The 20,442-nt window shown below is 31.3% G+C and overlaps 3 protein-coding genes and 1 long non-coding RNA gene across 10 annotated transcripts in view; 2 read left to right on the plus strand and 2 right to left on the minus strand.

The window, feature by feature from the left end:
- The window catches only part of LOC126742237 (uncharacterized), a 263,438-nt gene that overhangs the window by 135,402 nt on the left and 107,594 nt on the right, over window positions 1–20,442 (plus strand). The window lies entirely within an intron of this gene.
- On the minus strand, window positions 767–10,364 carry LOC126742230 (coiled-coil domain-containing protein 93). 2 transcript variants are annotated; one of them, XM_050448855.1, is made up of 13 exons: window positions 10,166–10,364; window positions 9,785–9,993; window positions 8,582–8,693; window positions 8,368–8,528; window positions 8,152–8,317; window positions 8,013–8,057; window positions 7,858–7,941; window positions 7,581–7,798; window positions 7,412–7,525; window positions 7,150–7,358; window positions 6,973–7,093; window positions 3,454–3,598; window positions 767–1,021 (listed from the first exon to the last, which is right to left on the minus strand). In XM_050448855.1, the coding sequence occupies exons 1-13, from the start codon at window positions 10,253–10,255 to the stop codon at window positions 911–913; spliced, it is 1,785 nt and encodes a 594-aa protein (XP_050304812.1). In that variant the 5' UTR covers window positions 10,256–10,364; the 3' UTR covers window positions 767–910. The 2 variants fall into 2 exon arrangements, with proteins under 2 accessions (XP_050304812.1, XP_050304813.1); XM_050448856.1 differs by lacking the exon at window positions 8,013–8,057.
- Window positions 10,416–13,788, plus strand: LOC126742236 (tRNA (guanine-N(7)-)-methyltransferase). The gene is made up of 5 exons (XM_050448862.1): window positions 10,416–10,617; window positions 10,678–10,838; window positions 12,800–12,945; window positions 13,365–13,580; window positions 13,630–13,788. The coding sequence occupies exons 1-5, from the start codon at window positions 10,514–10,516 to the stop codon at window positions 13,753–13,755; spliced, it is 753 nt and encodes a 250-aa protein (XP_050304819.1). The 5' UTR covers window positions 10,416–10,513; the 3' UTR covers window positions 13,756–13,788.
- LOC126742225 (condensin complex subunit 1-like) overlaps window positions 13,780–20,442 on the minus strand; it is a 36,320-nt gene continuing 29,657 nt past the window's right edge. For all 5 annotated transcript variants that reach the window (XM_050448835.1, XM_050448838.1, XM_050448839.1 and 2 more), the window contains 7 exons: window positions 18,936–19,171; window positions 18,564–18,878; window positions 15,479–15,675; window positions 15,250–15,420; window positions 14,919–15,197; window positions 14,591–14,864; window positions 13,780–14,105 (listed from right to left, as the gene is read on the minus strand). In XM_050448835.1, coding sequence (XP_050304792.1) covers window positions 13,950–14,105; window positions 14,591–14,864; window positions 14,919–15,197; window positions 15,250–15,420; window positions 15,479–15,675; window positions 18,564–18,878; window positions 18,936–19,171 — 1,628 coding nt within the window. In that variant the 3' untranslated portion in view covers window positions 13,780–13,949. The remainder of the gene's footprint in view (window positions 14,106–14,590; window positions 14,865–14,918; window positions 15,198–15,249; window positions 15,421–15,478; window positions 15,676–18,563; window positions 18,879–18,935; window positions 19,172–20,442) is intronic.

Here is a 20,442-nt window from a genome sequence, read left to right on the forward strand (position 1 = left end):
AATATTCATGAAATTTCGAGGAATAGAAACCTTATAAAAAAGGGCTCGTTTAAGCTAATAAAACTTAGAATAAGTTCCTCTTCCACTGAATATTTTATCAGCAAATGAGTTTATTGTAAAATGGTTAAAACCTGAAACACCGAGACCATATAATATCTATCTACCTGAAGCAAAAATCCGTAGCGATCTACCTACCTACGTTACAAGTAGAGCGAGCTGATGCTGCGTCCACCTGTGCTTCTTTTTAGATCAATGGCCTCTCCTTCAGCTAGGTAGTTGTTGGTTAGTCTATAGGTTGGCATGCCATTACCTGCCCGGCGAATTATCGAGAGGGTTTTCAACTTGAGAGATTTTTAAGAAAAAAGAACAAAAAGAGCAGCAGACGTGGCGTATTGTGTAGCTCTACCTGCTTATACTTATTCGGTCCCTGTTTTCGACAGCAATATTGAATCTGTTTGAATAAAACCTTTTGATACACGGTGCCTATCGAAGTTTTCGGTACCTGAATTTACTGTAATAAGGTTTTTATTTACTATGGTACTTCGGAGAATTTAACCAACATTTGCTAGGTTGAAGAGAAATTTAGAAATAGCACATAGTTCCTTTGGCAATTTTAAAAAGCGCCTATTTAGTTATAGATGTTAAATAGAGAGGGTAAAAAAATTAAGTCAACAACTGTTTCTTTCACTTTTAATGAAATATGCCGACAAAGTATTAAAAGTACCTATTAAATACGGTTTTTTTCGCATACATTAGTAAACAAGAATTAAAATAAATCTTTTGTTATTAATGATCGTTTGTTTAAAAACAACTGTTTATTGTGAACTATATAAATATTGCAATATTTTCCATTAAAAACAAATATAATATCACATTAAAATTGAGTGTTTTTTTTAATGTACATATACGACTAATTTTCTATGTTATTATTTTTTCCAGCCAAAAGGGTCTCGTATTTTTTACATTCCGCAGTAAGTTGTTTTACGGCGTTGGCGTAGGTGCGTTGTAGTTCCAGCAAGTTCTGTAAGAGAACATGAATATTATTGATACAAAGGGTTTCATTTCCATACCACCTCAAACAAATAACTCTGTGACTGTAAAACTGAACCCTCAAGGTGAAATTGTTGGTTTTTGATATTTTTTTGTTTTTACAGAGTTATTTGTGACGTGGTTTTAAAATGTCCAACCATTAACCTTGAAAAATGACGTCAACGATAGCGCATCCCTGGTCACAGTTAAGAAAACTTTACTCTAAAATAAGTTTAAATTAAGTTTTTGACGATAATTCCGACAAATTAAGTTTATTTCGGCAAAAAAGAAATTACTTTTGGGGTGAAACGATTCCTGGAACAGTTTGGAAATGCCCGAATTTCAGCAAAAATAAAGATTTCTTGTGAACATTCCTGTAATATGAAAAAACAAATTCTTCAAGCCCAAGTTCCTGGTATAGGGAAAAATAATTTCTTTTTTTAAAGGCGTTTCAGCAAAATTTAGAATGCATGGAAAACTCAAAAAACTTGGAATTAAATTAAATTTATGTAGAATACTTTAAAGACGATCTACCTCCTGGAATAAAACCTAGAAGTACTTTACCTAGAGACCTTTAAATATGCCAAATTCCTGGTATAAGAAAAAAAAGTCCTCAAAGGAATTTAAGTGTAATTCAAAGAGCCTTAGAGGCGTTTGGAGAATCCCAAAAGCCCGGAATAATAGTGAAAGATCGATCTTTAAAGTTCGACACATTTTTTTATCAATTTTGCTTCAAAGCTTGTAGCACTAATTTGGATAAACCCGAATTCCTGATATATGGAAAAATAATTTATTTTTTACAGGCGTTTGAGTAAAATTTAGAGCGCTAAGAGTTTGAAACGCCCCAAATTAATATACATAATATATGACAATTTAAAGACACTCGACTGCCTAGAATAAAACAAAAAATTCACTTAACTAAGAGACCTTTGAGTATTCCAAGTTTCTGGTATAAGAATAAAACATTCCTTAAAGCAACTTGATGATTCTAATTCAGAAAGCTTTAGTCGGTCAACTTTTATAAAGGTCATTTTCATGGTAAGATAAAAATGAAACATTACTATACAGTGAGGACACGCAAGTTGGAACAAACGCATTTAAAATTCAGGGCTTTTCAATGATTTTTTTGATGATGAATTCATGTATACAGGGTGGACCAAAAATGAGCTACAATGACTCATCTATCAATTTTTTAAATGGAAACACCCATTTTTCATTTTATTTTTTAATAAGTATATTTTGTATACCATGTCCTATACCTAACCTATTTATTAAGAAATTTGCGATTACATTTTTTATAAATGAATTATCATGAATTTTTGAAACAATTTATAAAAAAAAAACAAAACAAATTTTCAAATTGTTGACCGTTAACAGTAACCAAGTCGATATTCAAATTCTTGTAATACTTTGTTTGAGGCCGGAATTTGTTGTATTTCGGGTCTAATTCTATTTTTTAAATCTTCTAAACTTTCAGGTTTATCAAAATAAACTTTAGATTTTAGATAATTCCATAGATAAAAATCCAATGGGGTTAAATCTGGCGACCTTGCTGGCCATTCAATAAAACCCCCCCTTCCAACCCATCTATTTGGGAAAATGTTGGTAAGGTAATCTCGTACTATTCGCGAATAGAATCTGCCGATATAAATGGGTTTTCACCATTTGGATAAAGTGCAATTAAACTAGGTACTATCCGATTTTGAAGCAACTCTAAATGTTTTTCAGAGGTAAGTGCGCCCTCAATAAAATAGAGACTCGCAATTGACGTGCCCACAATTCCTGCCAATACGTTTAACTTCTTAAGGAAAGTGTGTGTGGCTTTCCATATTTCCTATTCCAATGAATTTTATATGGATGCCAATTATTCCGACTGATTTGCAGCAACTTGTCGAGTTGATTTATGTGAATTTTCTTGTAAATCGAGCAAAATATCTAATTGTCTGTTTTCTGGAAGCGTGGGACGATCCCGGTCATATTTGCAGACTTCGGCCTGTTCGAATCAAAATTTCTATTATTTGTTTTTCAGTTAAACGCGCCATACTTTTAAACTTTGCAACTGCACTTGACATTTATGTAAAGTAATAAAATACATACTATTACCATCCGATTAAATGGTGACAAGGTGTCAAAAATCAAATATACCTGTGAAAAAACATGTTTGAATATGCGCAAATGACCCAGACAGTTGCAAATTTATTAATAATGTTAGTATTAGGTATAAGACATGGTATATAAAATATGCTTAAAATTCGATGCAGAATTCAAAAAAGGAATAAAAAATAGGTGTTTCCATTTAAAAAATTTATTGATTATTTTTGGTTCATGGATGAATTCATGAATCAAAAAAATCGTTGAAAAAAGCCCTGAATTTGTTCGAACTTGCGCGTCCTCACTGTATAAGCCGATATTAGCTTTACATACCTGTAAAGAATTAGCAACTTCATCCCGTTTTTTCTTTTCCTCCAACAACTGTTGGTCTATTTTCGTTCTGTTTTGCTTGACACTGTCTACGATATTTTGAAATTGTTTTAAAAATTCCTCTTTACCAGCGGCTGATAACATGGCCCTAAAACAGCACTTCATTATCCTTTAAATCCACAAATTTTATAATAATAAATCGTCTTTATTTAACAAACCCTTCAAATTACAGTATTTGCCTGAATAGGCGAAAATCTACTCTTTATCTCTTACCCTTTCCAGTTTAAAAAACTAAACTTAAAATTACTACAAAGTAAAACATATGTCATATGTTCCATCAGTTAAGTAACAATTCAATAAATTAACCGAGAGCAATTAACCATTGCTGCCAAAAATAAATCTTTATAGAATCTTTGATAACAATTAACGGTAACATGGAAATTAGGCCTAAAACGATTAAATAGAATCACAGCTTGATAGATGAAAGAACGTTCAAACATTGACGTGGCATTGAAAGTATTTTATACCTTATATTACGACTATGAACCACAGTTCTGTAAATCATCCTTTCGCATAAAGACACAGGTGTGCGTGTTTTAAATAGGCGATACAAAACTACTAATAAATACAACTTAAATATCTTTACTTTGGTAGAATAAAGGCCAATGTCCATTTCAGCTGTTTTGAGAAAAACAGGGTTAATGAGATGGATTGACTTTATATTTTTATAAATTGTGACCTTGTATTGTACTTATTTTTGGGATTTTAAATATTAATAAGGGATTCTTTTTGAAAATGTATTGTTAGTCTTCTAAATTGCAAAAAAAAATGGGCATTGGCCCCTAAGCGCGGACATTGGCCAAGGCGGTATTAAAGAGCTAATGGACATCGGCTTTTTTGCTACAATAAAATAATCCCAATTATTTATTTATTTATACACGAAATTCGTATTTTATAGCATTAGAACATTAATTTTCTGTGGCCATAAATCTTTACTGCTTATGATACCTACACTAAAATAACAGAGAAAGTTAGTTATTTTCTTCATACTCAGGGTCTTGTATATCTTCAACATTTAAGTTGGAAGATCTTTATAAGTTCTCATAAAATGGTTTGTTATAATCGCTAATGTAAGGCAGCAAATCTAACAAATCTTTGATTTTAAGATCTGCCAATGGTAAACGTTCTTGATTTATAGGTTTAGGCACATCAATATCCAGAATCGCAGGCCGGTTTCGTACAGAACTTCTTCTCAGGTGAACAACCTTAAACTCTTTACTATCGTTAAAGCTCGTTTTGTAAAAAATCTAAAACCGGTGTTCAACGGAGAACTTCATCCATTTAATTCGCATCCACGGAACAACTTCACCAATCTCATTTTTTTTTCTATGAACCAATTTTTCGATCAAAAGGCTGTTAAAGTCTTTTTGTAACATTTCCTTAACTTGTAGGGGTGAATTTCGGCGCACAGTTCTTATAAAATTAGTCCAGTCATGGGGGACTTCTATTTCAGCAGTCGCTTTTTTCTTGCATATTTCGATTGCTGCATGGATTTTGTCGGCCTCCATATGAGTATGACCAGGCTCCATAAATTTGTGGTTGATTTCTTGCAAATTATGTCCTAGATCTTGACATTCTTTCAAGACATAGCTCATCATAGTACACTGTAAAAATATTTCTGTTTTGCCCCGAACATGAATCACTATTGAGATTTAAAACTTCCGTTTCCTTTGGTAATGACAAGATGTATTTTCGGACGCATGAAGCAATTTCTTGACCTCCACGAGCAGCAATTTTCTCATCCCATAAAAAGCAAATTCCCAAATTGCCGGCAGTTAAAGTCTGATAAACAGTTAAATTATAAGTCCAGAGTTGCCTTTTATAAAAAGAAACGCCATTACGCAAATATGGTGTAGGTAAGCACTTTTGTAGGTCGAATGATGCGACAACAAATTTGATGTCTTTCTTGCTGTTTTCTTTATCTAGTGACTTAAGTTTGTTAGATATTTCAGAGAGGTTTAAGTGAGCGTTTCTTTGTTCCAAAACTTCAATTTTAGTTTTTTCTTCTTCTTCCGTAAGATTTTTACCATCAAATGTCTTTAACTTTACATTTAAACTGTCACATTTAGAGCAAGTGTCGTTCGCAGGGGCATGAAATGAAAAGTTGAATTCTTCATTAAAAATCTGTCTGCAAAGTGACTCTTTTTCGGGGCTTATGTTTTGTTCCTCGCAATACTGAATGTAAAGTCGATACATTTGGGCAATTGAAAGATCAGGACTTAAATATTTTTTTGATGTCCTCTTTCTAGAGTAATGACTGCTGTATGTAGGAAAACTATTTATATGTGATTTAATAAAATCTCTTTTTTCCTCGGTAACTTTATAATGATTTTGATGTTTTCCCCGACTGTCTGAAGAGCAAATATTTGAATCATTTAATCTTTTTTTTTCGACAATTACTCTTACTTTTTTAAGGGTCAAATCAAAAGTATTTAGGTACATTTTCTGACAAACCTCCAAATTCTTGTGATCGTCATTTGTGAGAAAGTACTTGAAAAGTTTCTTCGACTAGGTTTAATTTGCTTATCAGCTGATTTTCTTTGTCGTTCTCTAAATGTTGCACATTCCTTAACAATTTCCGCTATAAACTGATCTTGACCATGCCTTGATAAATTGTAGAAATCTTTAAATAGATTCTGCCTTTGGACATCTTCAATTTTCTGCCAACATTTTAGTTTACATTCGCATGGCTCCTTTAGCTCTTTTGCCCTTTGTAAGATTCCTTTTTTTGTCTTATATTCTTTTCCTTTTTCTTTGCGATCCCTTCTTTCATTTTCCATCCAACTTTTTTCATTCCGTACACGTTTTTTAGTTTTTCTCAGTCATCTCTGCAAAATTTCCAGGGTCCTTTTGCTCATTTTGATAATTTAACGTTATTCAAACACAGAACACAGTTTACTAATAATAATATAATAAATTACACTAAAAATTTGAGGTTGTAAAAACTAGGTACGCATTAAAATCTTAAGACCAATCTCCTAAATAAAATAATACAAAAGGACCAATGTCCATATTATAGACTTTGGCCATTTAATTTATTCTTCTAATATATTGAAAAGGCCTAAGTCCAGAGATTGGCCTTTTTTCTATTAACTAGAATTGAACATAGGCCTTTGTGTATTTTGTTTATTTCGCTAAAACACAAGTATTTTGAAATTTGGCCTTTTCAATAATAAACTAACTTCCTATGCCTATAACTCAGATATGGGAAATTTGGACATTGGCCCTTTTTCTACCAAGGTACAGATATATCTACAATTTTTAGCCATTTAAGACTATTAATAAAACGACAACATGTCTTTTGGATACGCTGCAAGCGATTTTGCGTTATTCTATCTAGAAATGAGTAATAAACAATTATACAATAATTAATGATAGACATAACCAAGGATTCAGTAAGCGTTTTTGTAATAATATATTAATGAAAAACATACAAATTTCATGCTATTATACTACACTTACTTTGGATAGCTCTCAATAACTGAATTGAGCAAAGACAGTTCTTTTTGCATATACCTCCTTTTATCATCTAAAGTATTGTATAGACTAAAATATTGCTTTGTTTCCTTGTGTTTTGCCGCGACTACAATAAGGAACCATAAAAATTTGATAATTAAATAAATATTAATATTATTGCACCTTGATTGTAGAGCTCCAAAAAGCGCCTCTGATACTGTGTCATTTCCGCTCTATTAGGAATATCGTCCAATTGACGTTGCAGTTTCGAAATTATTTGGTTTTTCTTTGCCAACTTTAACCTCACTCCGCGAATCGTTTCACTTAGTTCTTCAATTTCTTTTAATTGTTCAGGAGTAAATACAACAGGTAAGTGTAGTTTCTTAAGATCCCTTAAAAAGATTGAAATTAGGGATGCTTTCTAAAAAATCAAGTTCTACTTTACTCGATTTCGCTTTGCAGTTTCACTAACTCCCTTTTACAATTTTCCTTAAAACTAACTTCTTGAGCCTTTAAACTGTCATTTAAAATGACCAAATCTTTAATTTCTTTTATTGCACTAAAAAGGACCACTAATTAGCAATTTTAAAGTGCAAGGTTCATAAATGTCTTGCCTAGGATTATTCTGCTCTTCCTCAGAAAACTCCTTCAAAGCCTCATTAGCTTTTTTTTGCTTCATACGTATCTCTTCTAAAAGTTTCCCTTCACTCTCTAACTCATCTTGTAATTTTGATTTTTTCAGTTGTAACTGGGAAATATTTTCGTCTAATAATTTGTTTTGTTCTTCTAAAGTGGCAAGTTGTTGGGCTTCCTTTGACTTCAGCCCCCCATCCTAATAAGCAAGAAAACAACTTTAAAGTCACTAAAAAAAAGTCTTGAATGCACTTTTACCTTTAAATCTGAACATAGAGATGAATAATGTTTCATAAGTAATAGTTTATCTTCTTCAGTTAGTTCTTCTGTGTGTAACTCATCCTAAAAATATTTTAGTTTTTGTGAAAGCATGTGTCACCAAATTTCAACATAACATTCAGCAAATGTCTTACCTCATTAAATACAACCAAATTTGCCAAAAGCTTTTCAATCTTTTGCTAAAAATAAAAGCGAAACAAAAACATGAACACTGCACAAAATAAAAACTAAATTTTCATGCAAGATTTAAAATGTGATATGTCATGTATGTACCTGTTCTTCTTGCAAACTTTCTGTACTTGTTTCACCCTCTTTCTGATCTTCTTCACTTTTTCTAATTTTATTTCCTCCTCTAAACCCATACTCTAATAAAGTGATTTGCACCCTTGATAATATGTCAGGAGGAGGAACATTTTTCCTTTTAAAATACCTGTGTGGCCTATAAATAAATTTAACACTTTAAAGTTTAAAAACAACTGAACTAAATACCGATAAACTTCCTCAACTGTATCAAGATTTCTTCTAACATTTTTGTTATCATTTACTGTTAAATCTTTACTAGGGAACATTTTATCATATTGACTGACCGCATATGAGCGTACGAACTCTGATTTTTCTTGTCTGGCCTCTAGGGAAACTTTTACCAGCCACTAAAACAGTTTGAAATTAAAATGTTATTTAAACCAAACGCATAGGGACATACTTGTATCACCGGAAAGATATGTATAAAATCCAGACCTTGAATTTGGTGAGGTTCAATTCTATGGGGGCATTGAATCTTTGGTAGTACCGCCACAATTTTCTCAGTCAATGCTCTGTACGAAATATTAATTTTATTGCAGACTATGTTGTAGATATTGTGAATATAATTTAACAGACCTTGCATTTGGTGAATTAACCTTACAAACTTGACGGTACAAAGTAGGTGATTTAGAAATATAAGGGAAGCATTTGAGTTGTTATTTATTAGTTATATACTTGGATTTCATCAGATATAACCTTTTAATTATAGCTTTGTTGATGTGATTTATTTATTTGATTGTCTGATAATAAAGCATGTTTTAAGCAATCTATAATTGTCATTGTGTATACTTCCTATTGTTTGTCTTACTTCCTTTAATTTTAGGTTTTTTATCATTTATTAATTTTTACTAATAAAAATGATGTACTTATTGCTTACTGAGATTTTAAGTGACATGAAAGGGAGTTTTTACATAGAGTGTGATATTTTTCCTAAGATGTAATTTACTATATATTTTCTATAATTACAAAGTAATTGGATTCTGCTGATAAATAAATAATTACAGTAATGTTTCCACATATGGGTGTTTAGTCACCTAGTTGTTACATTGGAATACCCTATTTTTTTACTCTTTTCTTTTTATTAGCTATCAAATTAAGTTATAACTCAAAAAATGCATCCATTATACCAAAGATGCTGGTCATACACTTTTATAAAAGGTAAAAACATGAAATCTACAGCATCACAAATACATTTAATAAAATTACAAAGGTTACATGTATCGCTCGACTAGAGCATCATCAGACCATAACATACACAAAACACCTGACATATAAGTAAACAAAGCTTATAATCTACTTATATGTAAGGTGTTTTGTGTATGTTATGGTCTGATGATGCTCTAGTCGAGAGAAACATGTAACCTTTGTAGTTTTATTAAATGTATTTGTGATGCTATAGATTTCATGTTTTTGTCTTTTATTAAGTTATAACTTTGACATAATTATAAAATTGTAGATAAAAGCATGTGCTGTACACAAAATGTGAAAGGATGCAGGGGTATAGAATATATTTATAGAATTAATAGATAAATAATAATAATTAGAATTTATACTGCAAAGAAATTATTATATATTCTAAAGTGAAAAATGTTTGAGTGCTTACATTTTTTGCCCAATAGTTGAATTTTCCTGAAACAGCAAATCTACGTCAACGTCCACACTTAATGATTCAATACACCATATCATCCCACCAACAATTTTATCGAAGGGGCTGAGTCCCTTAATTCGAGCTCTAAAGTAACCCGCTGCCACAAGTAGGTCAATTATTTCCTGGTGTTTGATGGATTGTTCTTCGTCTTCTCTTACGTCCACCTTAAAATTTAGGGTAAAGGTCTATAGTTTGGTAACTTTTCTGAAAAATACATTTAACATTATGGGCAAAACTTTAAAATCATTATTCGACGCTAAGATTTCTACAAATTTTGAATTAAATTCCTTTACAAGTGTTAAATATAAATAATGATAACCCTTAGGTGCAACAAACTTTTATTTCGTGTCCGTCTCCTTCCTGTCTTATGGGGGCTAATGCGGCCCTTTGGAACTTTTGTAGCAGATCTTGGTTAACTTTTGCCATTTTTCTTTATTGTTTATATAAATTGAAACACAAATGGTTTTGATAGTAAATAAAAAATACCAGTTGGTAAACAATCCTCCCTATTTCCTGGTATTTTGACAGCTAACCTTTTTCTGTGGTTAGGTTATGTTGATTTCTCTATCTAACCTCAAAAGCAATCTAACCTCAATTATTTCAACAAAGTGTTTGTTGTTTTATAATCTAAATATTCATGTTTTTGCATTTTTGTTCTCTGTTTATGACTTAAAAAACTGAACTATGGATAAAAGAGACAAAGAAATCGGTACTCTCGCATTACCTCAAAAAAGATATTATAGACAAAGGGCTCATTCAAATCCCATGGCGGATCATTGTTTTGACTAGTAAGTATTAGGTAATATCCCCTTTTATTCTATTAAATCAACAATAATCGATATCCACAGCCCCACAACTCCTGATGAGATGAATTGGGCCAAGTACTATCCTGAAAAAGTAAAAACGGACCAAGAAAATGACTTGAAAGTAGAATTTGTCGATATTGGTTGTGGTTACGGGGGTCTGTTAATAACGCTTTCACCCATGTTTCCTGATAGCCTTATATTGGGTAAGTAAGTTTATTATTTAAACAACATTGTAAATTTGTGCCAACGCAATTTACCTGCTGCTTCAAAGATTTTTAAAAAACTTATCTGTCAATAGATATTAATTCCAGAGTGCCAATGAGGCTTTAGAACAAAGTATGAACTTATTAAGAACAAGTGTACATACTTGACTTTATTGGACTTTAGCAAAGCATTTGACACTTGCTCTAGAAAATAGTATTATCTAAACTTAAATACTTTACTGGATTTTCCCAAAACCCTTATAATCTTTGTCAAGGCAGGCTGATTAATAGATTCAACTGTGTTAAAATAAAAACAGGTTTTATCAGATCAGATTTTAAATTGATAAAACAAGGAATCCCACAGAGTTCTGTGCTGTTATTGGTTTTCTTCTCTATTTGTGTATCAGTCATGATTAAAAAGGCCAAAAATCAAAACTAGAACAATTTATCGATGATGTCCAATAAAAATTTCTGTACAAGTGTTCCTAATTAACAGGTCAATATTTTTTTGTTTTATAAATAATTCCTGATTTAACTAACTAGACTTGTTTTGCTGGCATTGACCTTAACTTAAAACCATAGAACTTCAACCTTAGGAAGTGCTAGTGTGTTTGTTTTACGTGTGTTCCTGGTGACGCTCAGGCTCAAGTTCCTGTTTGGCTAGCAATTCCTGTCTAACCGTATTTATATATTCCTTAATTTATTAAAATGAATCGTAATTTCAAATGCTGTCAAAAAAAGGAGTTTTCAAATTATTGCTGCATCTTTTGTATGTCTATATTCCATCCAAGTTGTTTGGATAGAAATTCTGATGCCATAAAAATGGGAGGCTACAAAATTTTATGCTCAGAAAAATGTCAAATAAATTTTAATGAAAATGAGAATGAAAAGAAGTCTCACGAGCAGAAGATTCATGAATTATTGATTGAACTAAAAGAAAAGGATAGGCATATAGAAAGAATGAGAAGAAACAGTTTGGTGTTTGAAGATGAAGTGTCAGAGGCCAAAAAGAAGTTTTCTTCCTCCCTAGATAATCTACACAAACTTAATGATGAACTTAAAATAGAATTAACAAATTTAAAAACTAAAGAATGTGAGTTACTGTCACTATTAAAAGTATGTGAAGAGGAATAAATAAATTTCAATATAGAAATCAATGAGTTAAATACCTTAAATAAAAATTTAATTGTAACAATAAAAACATTAGAAAATGAATCTGCAACCTATAAGACGCAAATAAATATGTTACAAATGGAAGTTAATGATTTAACTAAGATGAATAAGAATATGATCCAGTCAATAAAGGTGTTGCAAGTTGGAAAAGATACTTGCTATTCCGATATTTGTGCATTAAAGGAACAGCAAAACATATCTAAATTCGTTAATATAAATTATCCAACACAGTTGCCATGTAGGCCAAATTCACCCGTTGATAATCGACCTAGGCTTCTTTTTGTGGGTGGAAACTGTAGTAGAGTGTTCCTGAAGAAATTGCGTCTGAAGTTTGAAGCTAACTACAAAGTCCAGTGTTTCCTGAAGCCAGGAAGTACAAACAATGAACTGATTTATACTGCATCATCTATGGTTAAGAAATTTACATAAAATGATATGTTGATTTTAATGTTAAATGGTATTTGCTCATCATCCGATATTTTAAAAAAATGTATACATTTACACAGCAATAGTTTAGTGATGACAAGCCCTTACATGTATCCAAACCATAATGTAATTTATAATAGCAATAAGGCTCTCTATAGAATATTTCACACAAATAATATAATAATACATATAATAATACAAATAATATTGTACTCTACCGGTAGGAAATAAGTACAATAAAAACTTAGATCGTGTAACACCTATGAGCAAGAGACTAAAAGACAATGTTCTAAAAGATAAGGGAGTTAGCTTTATTTTGTATTTTAACTTTTAAATTGTCAAAATTATTTTATTTTTTTTAGGAATGGAAATAAGGGTGAAAGTGTCCGATTATGTTATGGACAGGATAGCAGCTTTGAGGTCACAGCACCCTGGTGCATATCAAAACATCGCATGTCTAAGATCAAATGCAATGAAGTATTTACCTAATTTCTTTAAAAAAGGACAGGTATGTTATGTTCTGCTTTATTTCATTAATAATTGGACTATTTTCTTCATATTTTTGAGTGTTTACTTATGAAAAACAGAAGGATAGACACTTTCTAAAAATGTATAGAAAATCTATTCGTTTAGTTTGTTAATTATATGATTATTTTTATTACAATTAAACCTTTTTTTAAATGTATGTACTATAACAGGATAGTGATCTGTATGCATTATATTATTTTTTTATTGACTAATAAACATAATAACAAAATTAAAATTACTATTAGGTTTTATTGATATCTCAATCTGCAATGCTTCCTTAGAACTATGATTTGAATATGTTGCTATCCGTAATTGGTATAATTGCTGTCAATATTGTAACAATTAAATAAATTTTATATGACAACGACGAGTAGTTCACATTAAGGCATTATGTTTTAGCTGAAAAAAATGTTCTTTCTGTATCCAGACCCACATTTCAAAAAAGCAAAACACAAATGGCGAATAATCAATAAGTGCCTACTAGCTGAGTATGCGTATGTTTTAAGTGAAGGAGGGATAGTTTATACAGTGACAGATGTCAAGGATCTACAGGAGTGGATGGTTCAACATTTCTCAGAACATCCCCTCTTTGAGAGGGTTGAAGATCAAGATTTGGTAACAAAAAAAAATTATCTATTTGGTTATTTTTAGTTTTGTCTTTTAGGAAGCTGACCCCATAGTTGAAAAATTGTATAGTAGCACTGAGGAGGGTCAAAAAGTGACAAGAAATAATGGAGATAAATTTCTAGCAGTGTTTAGACGAGTGCCCGATAAATTCACTTTGGTTTAATGATAACATAATAAAACTCAAATATTAACTATACATTTTTATTTATTTTTTTTCGAAATGTTCCAAAAGTAAAAAAATTATAATATTAATTATAAATAAAACAAAAAGGATATGTTTTTCAACAACCATAAACTATAACAATAAATTATCAAAAATTTTTTTAAAAACTAATAAAATATTAGAATCTAAAAATATTAATCAGAATTGGTGTATTTCCTCCCTTTGCCTTTTCCCTTGTTTGCACCACCCTGTTTTGCTGATGGTGGTGCTGCTTGGCTAATACCACTAGGTCCAGCTTGGCCCATTTCGAAAACGGACTTTATTAATTCCTCAAATGCAGATACTTGCTCCTACCAACAAAACAACATACAAATTAAATCATTTTTAATGATAAAAACAAACATTTTAGGTACAAATTAATGAAACGACGTACACTTATGGATTATTATAAATAATTATTATATAGAAAAGGTGCAAAAAATTTAATAATATAATAAATAATATTTTATAATAAACTTTAAATATCATTATTAAAGTCTTAGTATTTAAAGATTCCCTTAATCAGTGACATTTATGAATTTTGTTGTAAACATAATCAATAGGTGGTTGCCATCTTACCAACTTTTTCTAATACAGTGATTTTCTACTAAAATAGAACTATAATGTGGTCTATTCGCATTAGTAAGTGAAAAAGCTATGTGTGTTGTTTTAGCTAAGTTTAATGGTAATTTAAAGGTTTGAAGCCAATTTTTTATTATAGAAATCACAATGGCTGCATCACCTGTATAAGATACTAACAGAAAGTAAATAAATATTCTATTCAGACATTTCTTACTTTTAAGTCGCGTCTCCCTACTTGCCCTTTTTTCGTGGCTTGCAATATATTATTAAAGCTCGCATAAATTTCTTCGTCATGCATTGCAAGATGTTTGTATTGTTTAAAATGATTGTGAAGTTTATTTAGAGCTTTGTCGTTATATTCGATCAAAGACAGGCAAAAAGCGACGTGCCTCTGTTGGCGCAAGTTTTCAGTCTGTTCGAACTTGTCACAGAATTTTTCGACCAAACTCTCCATTTGTTTAGGTTTATCTATTAATCCGAAAAGAAACCTAAAAATAACGTTTAGTCTAACAAGGTCAAAAACTGGTTTGATAAAAACTCACTTCATTATATATTTAACATCTGAATCCGAAATCTCGCCAACGCTATCATTATCCATTAAGTGGCCGAACACTTCTGGAATCACATCAATGAAATTCCGTTCTTTCTTCGCCAAAGCGGTGAAGAACTTGTGGCATTTTTTAACCAAATCTTCATTTTCATCTATGAAGGTCAACGCTATTAGATGAATATAAGTGTGGGGCCTGATCGTGTCCTGTAAGATTAGTCTGGTGAGCGTTAGAAAGGCTGCTACCCGGATATCCAGTATCGGATCCCTTAACCTAAATTAAACCTAATTAAGCAAAGATTTTCTTTAGAAAACAGGTCTCAAACCTTTCATAAATCGTCGACATCCACGGCTCAATGATGTTCGGGAATCTACTTAAAAGGTCAGCTAATTGCAGCAATATAGTTACCTTAACTGACGGAAAATCGGATTTTTTAAGTATAGTAAACAAAAGCTGGACTTCTTCCCTGCAAAACCGGCTGGAGACTAACATATACCTGCAATAATTAAATCGGGAATTAAACGAGTAAAGAAGATAAAATCATAATATGACACCTCATTAAGGTCATAACAGCGGTTGCTTGTAACGTTTCATCGTTAAATTCTCTAGGGTGTTGAGCGACCTCGATAAGAATATTAGCGAATCGCGCTAATATCCCATCTTCTGAGACAGTGTGATTTTCAAGAATATTCAATATATAATCTGCTTCTTCATCCTCATAATCTTCATCGTACAATTCCGTTTCATCAGCCTGAAAGAATTTAATATGACAGTGTTAAAGTTAATATTTAATTTTGATTACAACTATTTTCGTATACAGGGTGACAATTTAAAAACTTGAAATGACCACGTATTAGGGGCGAAAAACGCTAAAAAAAAATTGCATTAGAGTTACAATTTTAAAGGTCATAAGATTAAATTTTAATTCAGATTTGGTCTTATCATGTTTATTAGTATCACATTTTGTAATGAAAATTGTATTTTCCGCATTAGATGTTATATTAGCTGTATTACTTAAATTTGTGAAGTAGCTATTAATAGCCGTTGAATTACCATTAATACTAGACATCTTCATTCTCCCCTTTTCAGTAAGTGTAACCTATAAAATTAAATTCACTTATTTCTCAACTAAAAAGAGTGGCAAAAGCAATGTAATTATAGTTTATAGTTTGATGAAATAATGTAAAGTGCCAATAAATAAATACAATGGATTACCCTATTGGTTAAAAAAATTAAAGATTTCTGTTTATCAAAGTTCCTGCAGATGTATAATTTTAAATAGCTACTAATATGTTCTCATAACCTCCTAAATTTGTTGTTTATTATATTTCTTTGGTAATAACTTTTTTTCCAAATGTAACGTGCTAAGGTTGAATGTGTGAGTGTGAACACTATTTGACTTCGAACAATCTATATACATTTTCGTTTTTTTTAATAAGGGATCATAATAATCAGATTGGTTTTGCTGCCTTATGATCCTTTTGTGTCGCACTATATAAGATGTCAATTTGAAAAGGTACCACCCTTTATATTTCTGCCCCTGTATAAAATTTAAAAATTTCCAAAAACACATTAGCAGCTCAAATCTTTAAATGGAAAGGGCAGTCGAGTGATACCTTATTTAAGGGTCTTTTAAAATACCACATAGTCGACCGTTTGATTGAGAAGTTTGAGGAAAATCAAGTAAACATGATAGGTTTTTTTAAACTACTACTTGCGTGGTAATCACTTCAAGCGTTGTGCGCTTTTAAGTATTTTTTTTTTTTTAAATGGTGTTAAATGTGTCACGAAACAGTAAGAAAAGCACTAAAGTTACATCAATTTCACCCGTATAACATGCAACAGTTTTTTGATAACGATTTTTATAAAAGAATCGAGTTTTGTGCAATACTGACTAATTATGATGAGATGTTCATTGTTTTACGACAAACAAAATTGTCGCTATTAGAGTAATGAAAAAGGGAAGATTTTTATAAAGATCTAGAAAATATTTTTTTTAAATATCTTTTTACCTAATTGACCATCAGAAAAAGCAGCAGAAGAATTGAGGTGCCATTAAAAAAATTGTTTCTTCTTCCACGCGATTAATTTTTCTGGACATTGAATTCACTTATTATTGTCTCTTTTAACACTTTTTATTAAAAATTATTTGTATTCTCCAAGTAAGTAAAAATAACATCTCCTAAAAGTACGTACATATGACGTAGAATCCTGCGGAAAGTGGACGTCCTTTATAGCTCCATAGTACGTAATACGTCTTTTGGGGTATGTCGTAGAGTAGGTACATACAAAATACGTCTTAAGTACGTATCTGTGGTGTTTGGGTAGAAAAGCGTTTGAGCGAACACTTTATTACTATTTGGAAAAGAATGGACAACATTAAGTTACCTTTTTTATGTTTTATTTCATTTCAATAATTATTACTTAAAAAATAAAAATTTTTACGGTTTTAATTTGTTTCTTATAAAGTATTAACAAAGAGATAAAGTATGTGGTACCTTTGAAAAGGTAATAAATATTTTATGCATCATGTTCTATACCTAAAGTCAAAAGTTCACCTTACGAGTCACCTTATCTCTGAGAATTTTTATACAGAGCAAAATTCCATTCATTCGTATTTTTTTATTGTTGGCTGGACCAACTAAACACCCAGTACCCTCAAAAACTAAATGTGTAGGGCGCGGAAGAGTAATAGATCCCTTTTTCCTTGAACAGACTTTAACGGGACGAGTGTATCTCGATTTTCTCCAATTTGAATTAGTTCCAGCATTACTAGCTTTATTTCTAAATCCATTGGACCCAGACTATCTTGACGAAGAACTAATTTTCCAGCAAGATGGCGCTCCTCCGCACTATGCGTACATTTTTGGATGAAACCTTTCCCAATCGGTGGATAGGAAGGAGAGGACCCATCGAATGGCCTGCTAGGTCGCCTGACCTAACACCAATGGACTTTTTTTTTTGGGGATACCTCAAGTCGAAGGTATTTGTTAATAGGCCAAATAATCTAGACGACTTGAAAGAGACAATTCGCAGAGAAGTGCGCGCCATAACTCCGGAAATGATTGAAAATGTGCAATGAGACTTTATTGATCGCCTTGGATATTGTCAAGCCGTGAATGGCAACCATTTTAAACATTTAATTTAATTTTTGTTCTTTTTTTAAAATAAAAACAAGGTGCTTTCATTTGAAAAAATGAAGTCGATGGTCGTAATTTATTTTTGAGAAACCTATATAATATACAAACTTCACCTACAAAAATGCGCAACTTGACATAAAAATCGACGGGTCCGAGCGTTTTTTTTTCGAACACACCCCTGAATTTTAAATGAATTTAGACATAACTTTTGGGATGCACTGTATAATCCATAATTTGTACCGACACTAATATTATTATTAACAGTACTGTAAGTGGTACGCTTTAAAAGTTTGGACATAAAAATTAACAGAGCCTTGTTTCTCATATTAGAAAACCTTTATGCTAAAACCTAAAATGCTTGACACCATGTATCTCGCAAACTACTCACTTTTGTTCAATGTAGTACATATTATTTTGACCTGTTTCACAATTTCCCAACCTTTCGCTGTCTATAAAATGTTAAGTTTTTCATGCCGGTGAGTGTATAATAATCACTTACCGCTTTACTAGTAGATGCCTTTGGCGAAGAATCTGTGCAAGATTTTCTTGACTGGTCAGTCTCAGACGTAATTTGTTTCTTAGATTTTTTATTCTTCTTCTTCCGTTCCTCTTGAATATTTTTGCGTCTCTTCATTTCTCTATAAACTGAGCCATCTAGATGGTCTAAAACTTGAATAGCCACCTGTCCCAATATTTGGCACAATCTGACATACATAAAACGATTAACCCCTTTTTGCTTCGCATTTAACTTATGTAATTGTTTGGAGACCTCCTTTAGGAACGGATCTACGTGTAGCTCCGGCCTAGCACACACCTAAAAATCGTCCGTTTCCTAACCAGCGTTTTTAAAAATCAAAAAAGTTGAGGTCACCTTATAAACAAACTCAATTGCACCCTCCATAAATTTATAATAAAACGGGACTGGTTTACTGAAGTACTTAAGCATAATTTGAAAGATTTGTTGGAAAAGTGGTTCATTCGCTGCTATTCTGAATGGCGGAGCTGCAGACGTTACGTTCACCCTTTCATTTCCTGCTACTGCTAGGAAATGGCAAGCTGTGCCCATTAGTCTCATATTTACGGTATCTGGACCGGGATCCTTCAAAGCTATTAAATTAAATACACATTTTTATGATTAAAATTTAAAAAAATACTAAAACAGAAAACATAATGTAGTTGATTAATTAAAATCAGTCTAGAATACAGAAAAGTAAATCATGTAAATAGATTAAAACATTTTTAAATTACACATAATAATAAGTAATTTACAGTGTTTCATTATTCCTGTAAGTGTTTTAATTACGATAAAGCTAAGATTATTTATCTAAACATGTCATTTTTGGTTAATACTGAAAATAGTATATGCCGGGATCGACTGTATGGTCAATAAGGACAAAGCTTAAAAAGTAAACCTTCCATTGCAAGATGTATTCCAAAAACCTCACATTTAGAGGCTTTATGGTACTTCGATTGACAAAATTGCCGTTAATTAAGAAATACCGTTTCTTTAACGAAATCCAATTATTTCGCACGAATATGCTCAGGAATAATAAGAACTTGAAATCCCAATGAAAATTGTCACTTTATGCATCTGTTTCCACTGTCATTACTGTTTTACTAAATATTTTTAGTTTTTCTCGGTTTTCTTGTTTCATTTTCTTATTATTTCTTTAATTAGTATTTTTTCTGTATTTCTTAAATTTATTGCTTATAATGACAAATGACCATCAGAGATATAACCACTTGCTAGATCACAGGGAGAGTTCTAGACCTGGCAAAATAATTAAAGAAGGACCTCTGTAAATGAGCCAGTAAAACTCAATAAAAACCACTGATACATATAAAACTTGATACTTTAATATGAGATTTGTTGGACTGTTTTTGGTAAAAAAATTATTAATTAAAAAAATAATTGACCAATTTACTTATAATCTTCTCCCGTCGATTAGCAATAGATCTTTTTATAATAACAAGAAGTTTCAAGTAAATTGCTCTTGATTTGAATTTTTTATGAATTTTTAAAGGTAAATTTAAATAATTTTTGGACCTTTTTTGAAAAAAAAATTATAACTTGAAAAAAAATTGACCAATTAACTTACAGTCTTCTTCTACCGATTAGCAATAGATCTCTCTTTATTATTATTTCCTTATTTAGTATTTTTTCTGATTTGACCACTTGCTAGATCACAGGGAGAGTTCAAGACTTGGTAAAAAAATGAGAATAATTAAAGAAGACCGTTTGTAAATGGGACAATAAAACTCAATAAAGAGGAAATTAATTAAAGGCATTTAATTTCCCCAAAAGTATTTTTCATAAATTAAGAAATTTATCGGAAAACTCTGCTAGATTCCAGGGAAAGGGAAATAATCAAAACCGA

The sequence above is a fragment of the Anthonomus grandis genome, chromosome 11, assembly GCF_022605725.1.
Source record: "Anthonomus grandis grandis chromosome 11, icAntGran1.3, whole genome shotgun sequence".
NCBI lineage: Eukaryota > Metazoa > Arthropoda > Insecta > Coleoptera > Curculionidae > Anthonomus > Anthonomus grandis.

Bases quoted from the DNA above. Each gene is read 5' to 3' on its own strand.
- LOC126742230 (XM_050448855.1), bottom strand. From the start codon at position 10,255: ATGGCAAAAGTTAACCAAGATCTGCTACAAAAGTTCCAAAGGGCCGCA. The intron at 8,694-9,784 runs GTAAGCACTCAA...TATTTCGTACAG, and splicing joins TCAACTATTGGGCAAAAAAT to AGCATTGACTGAGAAAATTG. The intron at 8,529-8,581 runs GTATGTCCCTAT...AAACTGTTTTAG, and splicing joins ATATCTTTCCGGTGATACAA to TGGCTGGTAAAAGTTTCCCT.
- LOC126742236 (XM_050448862.1), top strand. From the start codon at position 10,514: ATGGATAAAAGAGACAAAGAAATCGGTACTCTCGCATTACCTCAAAAA. The intron at 10,618-10,677 runs GTAAGTATTAGG...CGATATCCACAG, and splicing joins GCGGATCATTGTTTTGACTA to CCCCACAACTCCTGATGAGA. The intron at 12,946-13,364 runs GTATGTTATGTT...ATTATGTTTTAG, and splicing joins ATTTCTTTAAAAAAGGACAG to CTGAAAAAAATGTTCTTTCT.